Here is a 13,991-nt window from a genome sequence, read left to right on the forward strand (position 1 = left end):
ACAATTCAATCGACGTCACTCAGAGTGTAGGAAACACTGGTAGTGGAGACGCAAAGAATGAAAGCGACAAGTTGAACAACCCTAGCAGAGTCGCTGGAAGTGATTTTAGGCGCTCAGTTTGAAGCCAAAGAGCAGGATCTGAAAATAGCAGTTCAACGGCTTCAACTGGTTGAATGATGAATGCGTTGAATAGCTTCAAGATGGTTGCAGATCCGACATCACTATGGGGGGAGAGCTCAGGTCCACCCGTGGACAAGCTCTCCCGCGCGTGGAGCTTAGGTAAGACGGTGGATGCATCCAGGGTTGAGGCCTGTGCCTGGGCACTCCTCTCATATATTGACTCTTTGCCATAGCATTTGAGACTTCGAGGTGGTGATCATTTGTGCGAACTTTTAAGTCATGGGGGTCGCCAAAACCTAGGGAAAAACATGGAAGTCCGAATAGCCTCGCATTCCGGTCCTGGGATGACATTGCAAGCTCGCCAATGACCTCTCAGCCAGGTCGCATGATCATACAGAACGTTGCAAAGCTAACAGATGAAGATGCCTAGGTGAATCGAACAACTGAGATGGTTAGTAAATGAACTGTGAGCTCGTTCACCGCCCGGTTTTTCCAGCCTTTACTAGAAACTCGACTATAGCACAAAGCTCTGGAACAGATCTTCTAGCTTTGAATCAGATCAGATCATCGGCTTCTATATTTAACTCCATGAACTTCTACAAGGATACTTTATACTCCTACGAGGGATAAGTCGCCAGATAACTAATCAGATCCTTTAGAAATGGACTATCACGACAATGTGCCTATCTGCTCGAAAGTGAGTTAAATGTGTTCCATTCAATTTATTGTGCACAAACTGTGTCCTTTGAAGGGCTCAGATCATTGCTAGGAGGGATATACATGGATATAGGGGTACAACACATATAAAAAATCACAGCATCATCTCTTTGTATATATGTCGTCACATCCTTCCGATCATGTAGTGGTTTCCATTTATATCTTTGGAGTTTAGGGCTACGTGTGCTTTGCAACATTTCAAATGGTCCTAAAACCAAATCTACAAAATAAACATCCAATCTTACGAAATCTATGACATATAATTGAAGAGAGTGTTTCATTATCCGCGATTTGTGTAATCGGACAGAGACAAATTCTTGACGAATGCCACACCTGAACAGTGGAAGACACGAAAGCCACACAATAGATACACAGATAGCCATGTCCTAGATATGGAAAAAGAAGGACCCAATGGATGTTCCAACGGGGACGAATGATATCCCAGGCCAAGACCCTTGAGCAAAAGAAACAAAATGGTAAGAAAAAAGTCCTGAGAGGAGCAACGATCGTAGAGAAAGTCAATAAATCCGTGCGTCACCCACACCGGAACATAAGGATTGACAAGAAAAGAATAGATCATACTCAAGACACATACATCTTGAGAGGCAAGGAAATTCGTAATGAGCGTCTAGGTGGAGGACGCAGAAATAGAACCGCCAATGAAGATGAAGAAAAAGAATCCACAGTAAAGCTGAACCGAATAAAATATGTACAAATCGGGTGAAAGAAGACGCCCACGCTGTCGCAAGCGGGCAAGGAAGAAAAAGGGAGTGAAGTGATGTCTCAAAAATAATTGCCAGGATGTCGCTATGCCGAGGTTGCGCCGTAAATCGAAAAAAAATATCAAAACCAATACGCATCGCGCGCCTATGACTGCGACCGTTCGTTTGCTGGTGCCGCCTCATTGGATGACTTTTCTTTGTCCTTAGGTTTCCAGAAGTGCATCATTCGGCTGAGACGGCGGCCCTTCTTCTTCGTTTTGTCGGACGAGTTGCTAGGGGGTTTCTCCTCCTGATTGAGCTTACTCCGCTCCGAATGGGGACCGACGACCAGCTTGGAAAGGCTAGCTAGGCTAGAGCGTTTTGAGGCATTAGCCTGGCTGGTGCGTCGGGTACCGGAAGCTGAGAATGACGCTGCGCGGTCATCAGAAAGACGCCCACGGGGAAAGAAAGAAGCCGCCGAGAAACGATTCAAAGTGTTGGTCATGGTAGATGCACTACTGGTCAAAGATGGAACATCTTCAACCGATGCGTAAGGATGTTCAGCCGAAGGAAGCTGATGATATGAGTGGCTGGAAAAGTTCCGGTCAGTTGAGGATGCCGCAATTGACCGCGAAGCATCTGGAGACGGGAAAGATGAGTCAGACGGCGAAATCCCTGGTTGTAATGAGAAAGGTGGAATGCTAGGCAGCAACTCCATGGGTGAGGTTGCTGGTCGCTTGTCGACAGCTAGGAATCGAGGAGAAATGTCGGGACTTGGGGGTCCAATCAATTTATGCCCAGATTCTTCCATCTTTAGAATTTCCACGGGGGTTCGAGGCTTGCTGGCGAAAGGATTGCTGGCATTGTGTACCTGCTCGAGGACACTTCTGTCATCCAGTTGTTCCTGGCTCAGATGTTTATCGCCTTGTCGAATGCCTAAGCCATCATTCTGAGAGGAGACGCTACCGGTGGGGGGACGAGTCAGAGTATCACTACTGCCAGAGGTAGCGTTGCTGTGAATAGATTTCGAATCGTCCTCCGATGATGAGAAAACTGCGTTGTCGATCGGTGACGCGTTCACCGGAAGCCGCTCGCCCTTGGGCGATTGGGAAGCAGCCAAGAAAGCATCCTCTTCCTCCTCGTCAAATACATCGGGCGTTTCGACCGCCGGAGTCGGACCCAGACGGAATGCGCCGAGAGCAGTGCGGTCAAATGGTTGAAGCGCCGGTGCACTTTCTGTGCGCCGATGGTACCGCATCTCTGGGCCGACAAATTCACCTCGTCTTCCGCCACTGTACATCCGCTGAGTCGCAACTGAGAAGTTGTTGTTGGGCGCACCCTGAGTAGTTTGTCGCATATCTGGAGTGTTGAAAGGACCAAGCGCAGCATCGAGGTCGATGACAGGGCTACTTAGTACATTGTCGTGGGAGCCAACATCCTGTTCATAGAAACTCCTCGGTTTCCATGAGCTCTCTAGAGATTGCGCAGGCAAAGAACAACCATCGGTATCATTATTTTGAATGGGTTGAAGCGCAGAAGAAGGCATCGTTGGATTGGTCGGAGTCCGGATGACAACGACGTCATTATCAAAATCAACATCTAAAACCGATCCAGTGCCCGAGACGGTCCGAGTAAGAGCAGGTGGACGAGGTGCAGGAGCGCGAGGTACAGGCGGCTCCTCCTCTGTGTGAACCTTTGGATGGCGCTTACCCTTACCCTTGCTCTTGGATCGAGTCAGAATGTGACCGGCCCAAGAGCGAACCCGTTTCTGCTTCTTCTTTTTCGACTTGACAGGGGATTTGTTGTCGGACGAATGCTCGGTTGCTTCATCGCCAGATGTGTCGGAACCAGTGTCAGAAAATGAAGGCCGGTAGAGGTCTGCGGATTGAATATCATCGGGCGAGAGGGTAGAATCGAGATGCGGTGTTGATTTGCTCTTTCGAGAGCGGGAGTGCCCAGCGGCTGAGTGCGAACGTTTGATAGATCCGGAGTCGTCATCCATCTGCATAAAATCCATGACAAAAGAGGCATCCGCAGTTTTTGGTCGAGGTTTTCGGTCGTAATCGGGTCTTGGCGTTACCTGATCTGAGAGAGTCGGCGTCTCCACCTGTTGCGACTTAGTTGTAGCAATATCGGAGATACCATGTGAAACGGTAGAGACTGGTCGTTCAGTATTCGAATTCTGGTTGTCCAAGGCCATTTCCACTTGAATGGAAACCGGAATGGAAGGTACAGGAGGAACGGGAGGGAATTGTGGAGACGCAGGCGGCGTGGGACGGCCGAGAGTAATAGCGGATTGAGAGAGCGGTCGCGAAGGAAGATCGGATGGAGATTGGTGGTTAGGTTCGGCGGGTGTAAAAGGCGCACTTGGTGTCCCAGAATTAGGACCAAGTGCCTTGGTGATGGCATTCAAGTCGACATTAGATATGGCGGCCGAACGGCGATGGGCATGGTTCCGTCGTCCAGGAACTCTACCAACCCCCGGTCCTGGGGGTGGAATATGTTGATCTGCCATCGAAGCCGCCCGCCTGTGACCTGGTCCAACTGATTCCGGTGTTACCAAGAAGTCTCCAACAAACTCACTCGGTCGCCGACGGTGTCCACCCGCGCGAGGATTCGATAAACAGGGCGCTGAAAGGTGTGGGGACTGCTCTTCCGATCCGGGATTAAAAGAGAATGCGGGCAATGCGGCTCGTTCCCGGCGCTCAGGGGGGTTTGATTGGGTGGGGGCATCGGGGTCCCGTGCTGGAAAAACGAATGGGGGATTAGGCAATGGTGCGTGCATGTGTTGGTGGCGATCGGGATTGTTGGAGTGGTTCGAGGTATCGAAATGAGGCGAGAAGCCCGCCTGGGACTGCGGAGGAAGTGAAATCGAAGCCATGATTCCAAGAAGAAGAAAGAAAAAAAAAACAAAAGGTGCGGCAATAAAGAAATTTAGCGGAGTGACGACGAAAGCCCAATAAGATCCAGATGGGCCCAAGACCTCCAGACCGATTTCCCTTCAGCAAGAGAAAGGCTAGGAATCTGGAGGTCAAGTTCAAGCACCTTGGAGGGTCATTGAATCCGCGCCAGGCAGAAAGGAACGAGTGAAATCAAATTGAAGCGACCACCGGTATCCAAAAGTATGGAAAATGAACGGACGGCCACGACGAAGGCCAAAGAGGGGAGGGTGGGAAAGGTGGTCGTAGAGAGGTTGAAGAGGAAGAAGCCAAAGAGAACAACAAATCCGGGAGGGGGGAAACCTAGATGCGAATCTGGAGCTGTAAGTTACTTACCATACACGGTATCACCCGTTGCCATCCGGGGGGCAAACCAATCAACGCCGATTATTGGAGCGATGAGATTACATACGAAGTTATCGTTGATGGTTAGGAGTTGCCTAGACGCAAGCCAGGGTAAATTAACCCTGCTTTAGTGATATGAAGGAATAATACAGTATGCAGGTAAGACATTTCGGTGACATCTGTCAAAAGGACAGGGCTGTCTCTGAGGAATGTAACTTTTCGCTAATAACTATAACTATTACTGTTCACTTTGAATAATATCTTCAAATCTTCAAGTAGAGGACGTCATGACTTACTCCGTAGTTGCCACCATACCCGTATCAAGTCCAAGGTTAGCGGTGCTCCCGTGAAAAGTGGTTCAACTCGCATCCACCGTACTTTATACCGTTCCTGTAATAAAGGCACCTAGGTATTTCAATCCTGGGGTCCTCAAGGCACCAATCAACAGGGCGGCGCATCCGGAGAAAAACGAAGTGGATATTGTCACTGCCAATCAGTTGGTCTAAGTGACCATCCAAATCTCGCTTGACTTGGTGGGTCCCGGATGGATAGTGCGCCACGCTGGGGGGCTGCAAGTCAAGGGGATCATATTGTCGGGGGAGCGGTGTTGATTGCCGAGCCAGGGCCGGGCCTTGAAAACGAATGCATGAACATGGATTTATTGTAGATTGTCTACCGAAGTCATATTTCCTATGCGAATGCCGGGAGATTGTCAGAGTCGAAACCGAGCTTGCACTCTCCATCGCTTGTCTTGGCTGTGGAGGCAGATCGGATATAAATAGTGGCGCCAGACATATCTTAGCGCCATTTAACAGGGGGTGAAAATTACTTCCAAGACAAACGGACAAACGGACTCCCCTGGCGCTGTGAGACATTATCCCCCCTAGCGTTCGGTGGACCAGTTTCTTTGTTTAGCCCAATAACAATGACAGCTTTGACGGGGACGGACCTGCAATTGCATCGTGGGGCTGATCATCGCGAAATCAATTGGGGCGGCTGATCCTGGCTTTGGATCTCGAAATGGCCTGCATATGCATCTATACCACGCCTTTAAAGCTGACTTGTCGAGCAGTTCGCGCTTGTTTCTCACCGTTTTTCTTGATTTTACTGCACGACGGAGTAATTTACATTCAGAAGAACTCTATATGTATAAATACATTATAAGCACCGGGACTATCACGATGATCATTGAATATTAATTTGCGCTGTGGATCTGATTCGCCATCATACAACGGCTAAGTATATATGCGAGTACGTTGCATTAATCTTAAAGTCCGGAGGTGCGGGATGCCGATATCCATATCCACGGGAAACGCATCTGCCTTCCAAGGCTCGGTGTAAAGAAAAACTCACTCGGACATACCCGAGTCGAACGATCGGAATAAATTTCATGATGTCACAGTTGGGTCTTTGTCGATACATCGAACGCTGAACCATGGAACTAATCTGGGGCAGCCCCAATTATAGGGCCGAAGTTTAAGCGCATCTACAGGGCTTGAAGCAAGTATAGCGTGTGAAAAGATTAGAAGTTTATACGTCAGAAACGCCGAATACTAATTCAATGCTGTATGCCAAAACATCCCGAAGCACACCTCCGTGGATCCATCTATGCATCACTGTCAGACTCGATCTCATCGTTCTCTAGATGCTTCTTCCGCTCCTCATTCATCTCTCTATATGTGCTGATGCTCAGCATGAAAAATGCCACCGTAATCAAGACGCCTCCAATGATCGAGGCTAGAGAAAGTGAGTTCCCAGTTCGGAACCAGTCCACCAGAGCGACGAGGAAAATAGTAAGGAGCGCGGCGACTGAGGATAGGACGGGCGATGTGAGGGAGATGAGCACAAGGAAAGAGCCCGAGAACGCTATCTTAGTGTTAGCTTCTGTGTCTGCGTTGAACGCTGATGTGGTACTTACTAGCATTGGCACCCACGGAAATGAGCAGCATCCATGCTGCTTCGCCAGTCGGCCATTCAAAAGTCTCCCATCCTGTCCAGTGAAAAAATGGTAATGGGATCCATAGTACCAACAGGGTGAAAGCCCCTATTAGACTGCCAAAAGTATTGGCAAAGATCGTACCCCGGCCAGAGCTGGTACCTTCCGGAGGACAGGCAAAGCGTTTATAGAGAACCTCGTAAAGGCCATAGAGAATACTTCCAACGCCGATAACAATGTTTCCGACCAATCGGTTCTGCCCCCCGTTGCCATCCGTGCCTCCTTTCGGGACCTTCTTATGAGGCCCATCCCCATAGGCAACGACCATGACGCCGATGGTAGCCACGGCCACGGAAAAGACCTTGTCAATTCGGAGTTTCTCCTTCAATAGCGGAATCGAAAAGGCATATGCGAAGAACGCCGAGCAGTTATAGATCGCCGTAAGGTCGCTGGGAGTGGTCATGTTGACTGCCACGTACCATGATCCTCCAGCGACGGTGAGAGCAGTGGTCACAAAGGCGGTGGTCTTCAGCATATAGCGGACTGGCGATTGATTGGACGCGCGAGTACTCAAATGTACTTCCTGCGATTCTACCATCTGCGCAGTGGTGCGAAGGAAAAAGACATGGCGCCGCCAGAAAACATCCCACGTGAGCTTCCGTTTCTGTATCCGAAGGATACCCAGCTGGACCAGCCAGAGCAAGGACCACGATCCGTGGGTCATATAGCTGCATAGGGAAAGGAAATGGTAAGCGATTACATTCCGGGAAAGAGGTTCCGCATGGGCTTGTCGCTATCTTTGCGCTCGGACTTACAGCATGCAATACGGTTTCTTCCAATGCAACTCATTTTGAATGTATGAAGCGGTCTCCGTTTGGACCACGAAGCTAATCAGACTCAGCACCAGGAATCCCGATGCAACCATATATTTCTTGCGGGTTGCCAGGGCAGCGTCGCGTTCCGGACTTTTACTCCGGATTGTCGGCCTTCGTGATTCATGCAGCATGGGCTGGCCTTCTGTGTCATAATTACCGAAGCTCGAGCGCGGGCGGGAGCGAGGACGGTCATCTTTGAGGAGGGGCTGTTGCGAGCGGCCGTCGGTTGGACGGTGTAATGGGGGGCGATTGACAACCATTTCGTCGTCAGAGTCGGAGTCGTGGACTGCGTCCGGGGTTGAGGTCACCCGCGGCTCTGAGAGCTCAAAGCTATCCGAAGCCACAACGGCGATGGTGAGGGAAGGTGCTAGTCGGCCTAACTACCTCGACATGAATACCGCCGTCAGGGGTATTCTTGTCCGATTTACTGTGCCGGCGAGATATAGGTATAAGGAGCCAATGCGTGGACTATTGGAAGGCCACCATCCAGATGATGCAGATAACGAGGGTAGATTTATTTCAGAAAAGGTTACCCATGAAGTCTATTCCACGTGTTCAATAGATGCTGCACAACCTCGGATATGCGACTCGGCACCGATCAGGGATAGTTGTAGCTCGAATAGTGGGTTCAATCCACTGAGTAAGGATTATTGCATCGTATGTAATCAAGGTGCATCAAGAGAGTACTCGGGGTGAAGATGGTCAAGAATCCGATGAGGCGGAACGAAATGACCGCTTTCAGGTGTCATCATCACTGGATCTGACCAGAGCACGTGATCTCGATCGTGGCGCACGCTATGCCGGATTCGAGTTAGCGAATGCATGTCATTCGGTTATTTTTGGATTTGGAGGCAGGCAATGCCCCTGGATTAGACCAGAAGACGTGGTCTGCGAAGACGTTTGCGCTGTGCGATACGGTATTAAGATATATTGCCCTAGTGATGAAGAATCTGACCACGATTGTCAAATGTTTGGTCTTAGTCTATCTCTGATCTTTAAAGCACGATGAAGCTCATTGGGTAGCATCCAAGTTCCTCGAATTCTCATTGGTTCTCACTAACTACTATTCATATAAGGACCTTGTGGAAAATCTTAACATTCCCTTTCCCTTACTTAGGCCCAAACACCGCCTTCTGAGTATCATAAGTATACTTAAGATCCAGATGCCAGTAATTGGGAGAAGTGGCCTTGGCAACCAACCAAGCCTGGTCCAAAGCCTGCACAACCTCTTCTGGGAGCGGTCCCTTCTGGAGATCGGCGAGGTTAGTCTTAAGCTGCTCGAAGCTGCTGACTCCCACCAAGACTCCGTCACGACCGCCATTATCCATTCTCAGAGCAGAGTGATGGCGGACCCAGCGCAAAGCCGTCTCCACAAGTGTCAGACCATGTTTCTCTACGACAGGCTCAATGATACTCAAAGCTTCGAAAGTGGCATCTCTGAAGTAACGTTTGCGATAGTTGGGTCCAGAAGAGCTCGTGTCGCTGTATCTGCCTTCCGCAGGGATATCTTGCGACTTGTATTTTCCGGAGAGAATACCACCAGCCAGCGGGTTGTAGACAACGATGTCAAGACCGTACCGGTGGCAGGCAGGAACGAGTTCAGTCTCGATGTTACGTGCTATCACTCTGTCAGCCATGTGGCCATGACCTAAAATAAAAAGGACACCACCTACTAATAGCGTTATACATGGCCTGGTAAACTGTTGGACGGACCCATCCTCTTTCAGCACAGAGGACGCAAATCTCGGCCACCTCAAAGGCTGTAAAGTTGCTCAGACCAAGCTGTACGAATTTGCCCTCCTTGTGCAGCCGGTTAACGGCCTCCAGAGTTTCAGCGAAAGGAGTGGCACGATCTGCTGCATGCAGATAGAAGATGTCGACCACATCGGTCTGCAACTCTTTCAAAGAAAGCTCCAAATTCTCACGGACGACCTCCGGCTTGTGGAAGCCGGGCTGATTTGGGTACCATTTAGTGGCCAGAGTCAGTCCACGCGACTTCCAGTTCGCCTTGGCCGTGAATGCCTCCTGTTCGCCGCCGATGTAGATACGGGCGGTGTCAACCTCATTGAACCCTTGCTGCTGGAAGTAGTCAAGGCATTTGTTGAACTCATCCAGTGACGTGATACGAGCACCCTTGGCCTCGGTTGGGCCAAAGGTCATCAACCCGAGAATCACTCTCGGCTGGAGCTGCTGTGCGATCAGAGGCATGATGGGAATTGGAATTGGAATTTTCTCTGCGTAGGTGAGGTGTGTTGATGGTAAGATGGCGTGCGAGGACGGCGGGGTTGCTGGGTGGAGTGGTTCTTATACTAGTACTAGAGCCGGAGGGCTAGTTAGTGGCACAATGGATTTGTAAGCCATTTCGATTGATAACCTTGGAACGAATAAATTCCTTGAGAGGGTAGATAAGAAAATTAGCTCGTTCGGCATGTAATAGCCGAAGCCACGAAGCATATTGCATAAATAAGCCATTGACTTTTGGAGAAGTAGCCCGCTAAGCTCCTAGGAGATGGTGGGGTTGTGGAGGGTCCGATAACCGATAACGGAGCTGTTTGCGGTCTCCGCGGACATTTTTTTCCCGGAGAGCAAGGAGTTGTCTTTCCAGCCAAGTGTATTCAGTTCACCTCATTTTTGGAAAAATGAGTCCCGTTCTTGAGCCGCGATATGACGCAAACGAGATCATCCAGCTGGATCCGAGAAAAGGGGAACGGGATTACAGCATATTGATCATCAACCCCAATACCTCAACGCATATGACCGAAGGCCTGAAGCCTATATTGGCTAGCATGAACTACCAAGACGTGCACTTCGAGTACTTCACTGCTCCAGACTCCACCCTGGAGATCGACGGAGTCGAGATCGAGCCAATCGCCAGCATCAATAACGCCGAAGAATCGTGCAAATCGGCATTGAATTGCTGGCCCGTACGGGAGTTTATCGGAAATTACGACGCCTTTCTCGTAGCGTGTTACTCCGCGCATCCCTTCGTCGGCAGACTCAGGGAGGACATCACTGCAAGCGAAGCAACGAGCTCGACGAGAAACAAATATGTCACTGGAATCTTTGAAGCATCTCTCACCGCTGCGCTCTCCTTGGTTAGTGGGTTCACGTTGAGAGATCCAATCAACCCAGCAGAGAGGCTACACAAGTACCAAGGGAAGGGCAGCTTTGGCATCGTCACCACTGGCTCTGCGTGGAAGGAGGAGCTCACCAATGCAGTCCAGGGAGCGCTGGGTTACGACTTCGAGGACGGGAGCTCTATACACTTTGCGGGCGTTGAGACCACTGGCCTGACAGCCGTTGAGCTGCACACCACGGAGCCGGAGGAGGTGCGTCGGCGGATCATCGATGCCACCCGCAATCTGCTTCGCAACTCGGAATCTCATGTCAAGGTTGTGTGTCTGGGCTGTGCTGGTATGGCTGGCATGGAGGAAGCGGTACGGGAGGGCTGTACTCAGGAATACGGAGATACAGAAGGCAAACGTGTACGGATTGTCGACGGGGTGGTTGCCGGTGCTGGCAACCTCATCACAGCATTGAAGGCAGGATTCTAGTAGTCCAGGGCAACGGTTGGCCAAGTAGACCACTTGGGGAAGACGGTTATATCAAAATTTTAGCATAGCTGGGCGGACTAAAAAGCATTTATATCTCGGATTAATCAACTCTCATTCTTGCGCGAATTTATTTCTAGGCCTTTGTAACTTTGTTGATGTCCACATAAGGTGGCAAGAGCTTCTGCCTGAGGCGACAATACCGGCCAAAAAGTTCCCCGCGTGGACGCGATACGCGTTAACGAGCAGCAACACTCGACGGCTTCTGTGAAGAAAAGATGCCAAGGTTTGTTCATTCTTCCGAGTCAAGCATAATTGAGGGCTCTTTCTCCAGCTTGAATACCGATGCTGATATTGTTGCCAATTGCAGAGAAATCATCACAATTCAAGCCGGCCAGTGCGGCAACAACGGTATGTGGCTCAACTCTGCGATCCATTCCACGACCGTTGATCTAGTTATTTTAAACAGAGCACGAGAAGATATAGTTCACGTCTAACATTCGTTCTATCTAGTCGGCAGCCAGTTCTGGCAACAGCTGTGCCAGGAGCACGGGATCAGCGCAGATGGAAACCTGGAGGAGCATGCGACTGACGGGGCGGCCGGTGATCGCAAGGATGTCTTCTTCTATCAGGTGTGTATAGAAAGCTTGGGAGGCAAATTATAGGCTTGTTGGATAGCAAGAACACTAGCTAACAGATGGCAGAGTGACGACACTAGGTACATCCCTCGAGCGATTCTCCTCGACTTAGAACCCAGGGTAGGCCATCCTCACCGATATATCAAATCGACCACGATGATTAACGCATAGATTGTTCCAGGTCCTCAACGCTATCCAGACTGGCCCCTACAAGAATATCTACAACCCCGAGAACTTCTTCGTCGGACAACAAGGTATCGGAGCTGGAAACAATTGGGGTACCGGATATGCTGCAGGCGAGGGCGTGCAAGAGGAGATTTTCGATATGATCGACCGTGAAGCAGACGGAAGTGACTCACTAGAGGGCTTTATGCTTCTACATTCGATCGCAGGAGGAACAGGCTCTGGACTGGGCAGTTTCATCCTAGAACGCATGAACGATCGATTCCCGAAGAAACTCATTCAAACCTACTCTGTGTTCCCGGACACGCAATCCGATGTCGTCGTCAACCCTTACAACAGTTTGCTGGCCATGCGCCGATTGACCCAGGATGCCGACTCCGTGGTCGTCCTGGACAATGGCGCTCTTTCACGAATTGTCGCTGATCGGCTGCACGTCCAAGAGCCCTCGTTCCACCAAACCAACCAGCTCGTTTCTACGGTGATGTCTGCATCTACAACCACGCTCCGATACCCCGGATACATGCACAACGATCTCGCCGGGATCATCGCCTCGCTCATTCCCACACCACGAAGCCACTTCCTTCTCACATCATACACACCGTTCACGGGCGCCAACATCGAACAAGCTAGGACGGTGCGAAAGACCACCGTCCTAGACGTTATGCGCCGTCTTCTACAGCCTAAGAACCGCATGGTCTCGGTCAACCCCAGCAAGTCCAGCTGCTACATCAGCATCCTCAACATCATCCAGGGCGAAGCCGACCCGACCGACGTGCACAAGTCCCTACTGCGCATCCGGGAGCGTCGCCTCGCTACCTTCATCCCCTGGGGCCCTGCCAGTATCCAGGTGGCTCTCACGAAGAAATCGCCGTATATTGAGGAAACCGGACATCGCGTCAGCGGGCTGATGCTGGCCAACCACACCTCTGTCGCGACGCTTTTCAAGCGCATTGTGAAGCACTACGACATGCTCCGCAAGCGAAATGCGTTCTTGGATTCCTACAAGAAGGAAGCTCCGTTCGCTGACGGACTTGGCGAATTTGACGAGGCACGGGCGGTTGTGATGGATCTGATCGGCGAGTACGAGGCAGCGGAGCGAGAGGACTACTTGGACCCGGATGCAGGCAAGGCAAACGAGCTCGGAGTCTGATATGAGATATGCGATATGCGATATGCGATGCTGCGATTTCATTCCTCGCCCTTCTTTTCCTTTTTTCCGTTTTTCCGTTTTTACCTTTCACGATTTGGGCCGGGCAAGGGGGTTTGAGCGTATCATCGGCGTCTGCGCCGGCGTCCACGGGTTTTTGATTCACATTTACGTTTCCCTTTTCTTTTTCCCTTGTCCAACCTTACCAGTGGATAAATATCATGAAACCAATCCCGCTGCACGCTAGTCGCTATTTTAAATTGACCATGACCACGTAGGCCGTGGCCCGTGTAGAGGGTGTCAACGTGGTAGGATTCTGATTTGTACCGTCTAGCGTGTTATCAGCGAGGGATCCGTGAGCAGATACGGCGTAGCGTCCTGCTACGTCGAGCGATGGTGGGGAGATGTGGAGAGGAGAGGAGACGGTGAAATTGGGTAGCGGGATCGGCCCTCACTTTAGGCCTAAACCGGGAAATGTACGGAGTATACGGAGTAGTTATAGGGCATCACCTCCTCTCTTAGTCTCACCTACTCCGAACCTACTCCATACCTCTGCATATGCTGTTACGGAGTACCGATGCTGGTTATGCAATAGCTTCACGCGGATCATCCGTCGTACCTAGGCCGGGCTTGGCTCAGACGACTCGTCTATTTTATCTCGAGGTCATAGCTCTTTTGGTCGACTTGCATGGTTTTTTTGTTTGCATTGCATTGAGTAGTAGTGGCAGTGGCATCGTTAGGCACTGGTTCTTATATTCGGGATGATATAGTTAGTAATGGAGGTGCCTGGAGTACCATAGTCGGAGAAGTCTGGGTGAACACCTTGCCACTCTGGTGGC

At 50.5% G+C, this 13,991-nt stretch overlaps 5 protein-coding genes across 5 annotated transcripts; 2 read left to right on the top strand and 3 right to left on the bottom strand.

Annotated features, from left to right (window-relative positions):
- Window positions 1-1,704: 1,704 nt before the first annotated feature.
- On the bottom strand, window positions 1,705-4,419 carry N7518_006822 (putative cell wall proline rich protein; the record flags this gene model as incomplete). The annotated part of the gene is made up of 1 exon (XM_057187749.1): window positions 1,705-4,419. One exon carries the CDS (start codon window positions 4,417-4,419, stop codon window positions 1,705-1,707), a length of 2,715 nt encoding a protein of 904 aa, XP_057039452.1.
- A 173-nt stretch (window positions 4,420-4,592) lies between these two features.
- N7518_006823 (uncharacterized protein) lies at window positions 4,593-4,838 on the bottom strand (the record flags this gene model as incomplete). The annotated part of the gene is given in 2 exon segments (XM_057187750.1): window positions 4,593-4,798; window positions 4,814-4,838. The coding sequence occupies 2 exon segments, from the start codon at window positions 4,836-4,838 to the stop codon at window positions 4,593-4,595; spliced, it is 231 nt and encodes a 76-aa protein (XP_057039453.1).
- Window positions 4,839-6,428: 1,590 nt separating this feature from the next.
- On the bottom strand, window positions 6,429-9,841 carry N7518_006824 (Drug/metabolite transporter; the record flags this gene model as incomplete). The annotated part of the gene is made up of 5 exons (XM_057187751.1): window positions 6,429-6,688; window positions 6,741-7,486; window positions 7,574-7,963; window positions 8,747-9,251; window positions 9,307-9,841. 5 exons carry the CDS (start codon window positions 9,839-9,841, stop codon window positions 6,429-6,431), a joined length of 2,436 nt encoding a protein of 811 aa, XP_057039454.1.
- Window positions 9,842-10,272: 431 nt separating this feature from the next.
- N7518_006825 (aspartate/glutamate racemase family protein) lies at window positions 10,273-11,187 on the top strand (the record flags this gene model as incomplete). The annotated part of the gene is made up of 1 exon (XM_057187752.1): window positions 10,273-11,187. The coding sequence occupies one exon, from the start codon at window positions 10,273-10,275 to the stop codon at window positions 11,185-11,187; it is 915 nt and encodes a 304-aa protein (XP_057039455.1).
- A 275-nt stretch (window positions 11,188-11,462) lies between these two features.
- On the top strand, window positions 11,463-13,155 carry N7518_006826 (gamma-tubulin mipA; the record flags this gene model as incomplete). Its single annotated transcript, XM_057187753.1, has 5 exons — window positions 11,463-11,470; window positions 11,555-11,595; window positions 11,698-11,816; window positions 11,889-11,942; window positions 12,004-13,155. The coding sequence occupies 5 exons, from the start codon at window positions 11,463-11,465 to the stop codon at window positions 13,153-13,155; spliced, it is 1,374 nt and encodes a 457-aa protein (XP_057039456.1).
- Between the last annotated feature and the right edge of the window lie 836 nt (window positions 13,156-13,991).

Source organism: Penicillium psychrosexuale, assembly GCF_028828465.1.
Source record: "Penicillium psychrosexuale strain IBT 29551 chromosome Unknown utg000004l, whole genome shotgun sequence".
In the NCBI taxonomy this organism is placed as follows: domain Eukaryota; kingdom Fungi; phylum Ascomycota; class Eurotiomycetes; order Eurotiales; family Aspergillaceae; genus Penicillium; species Penicillium psychrosexuale.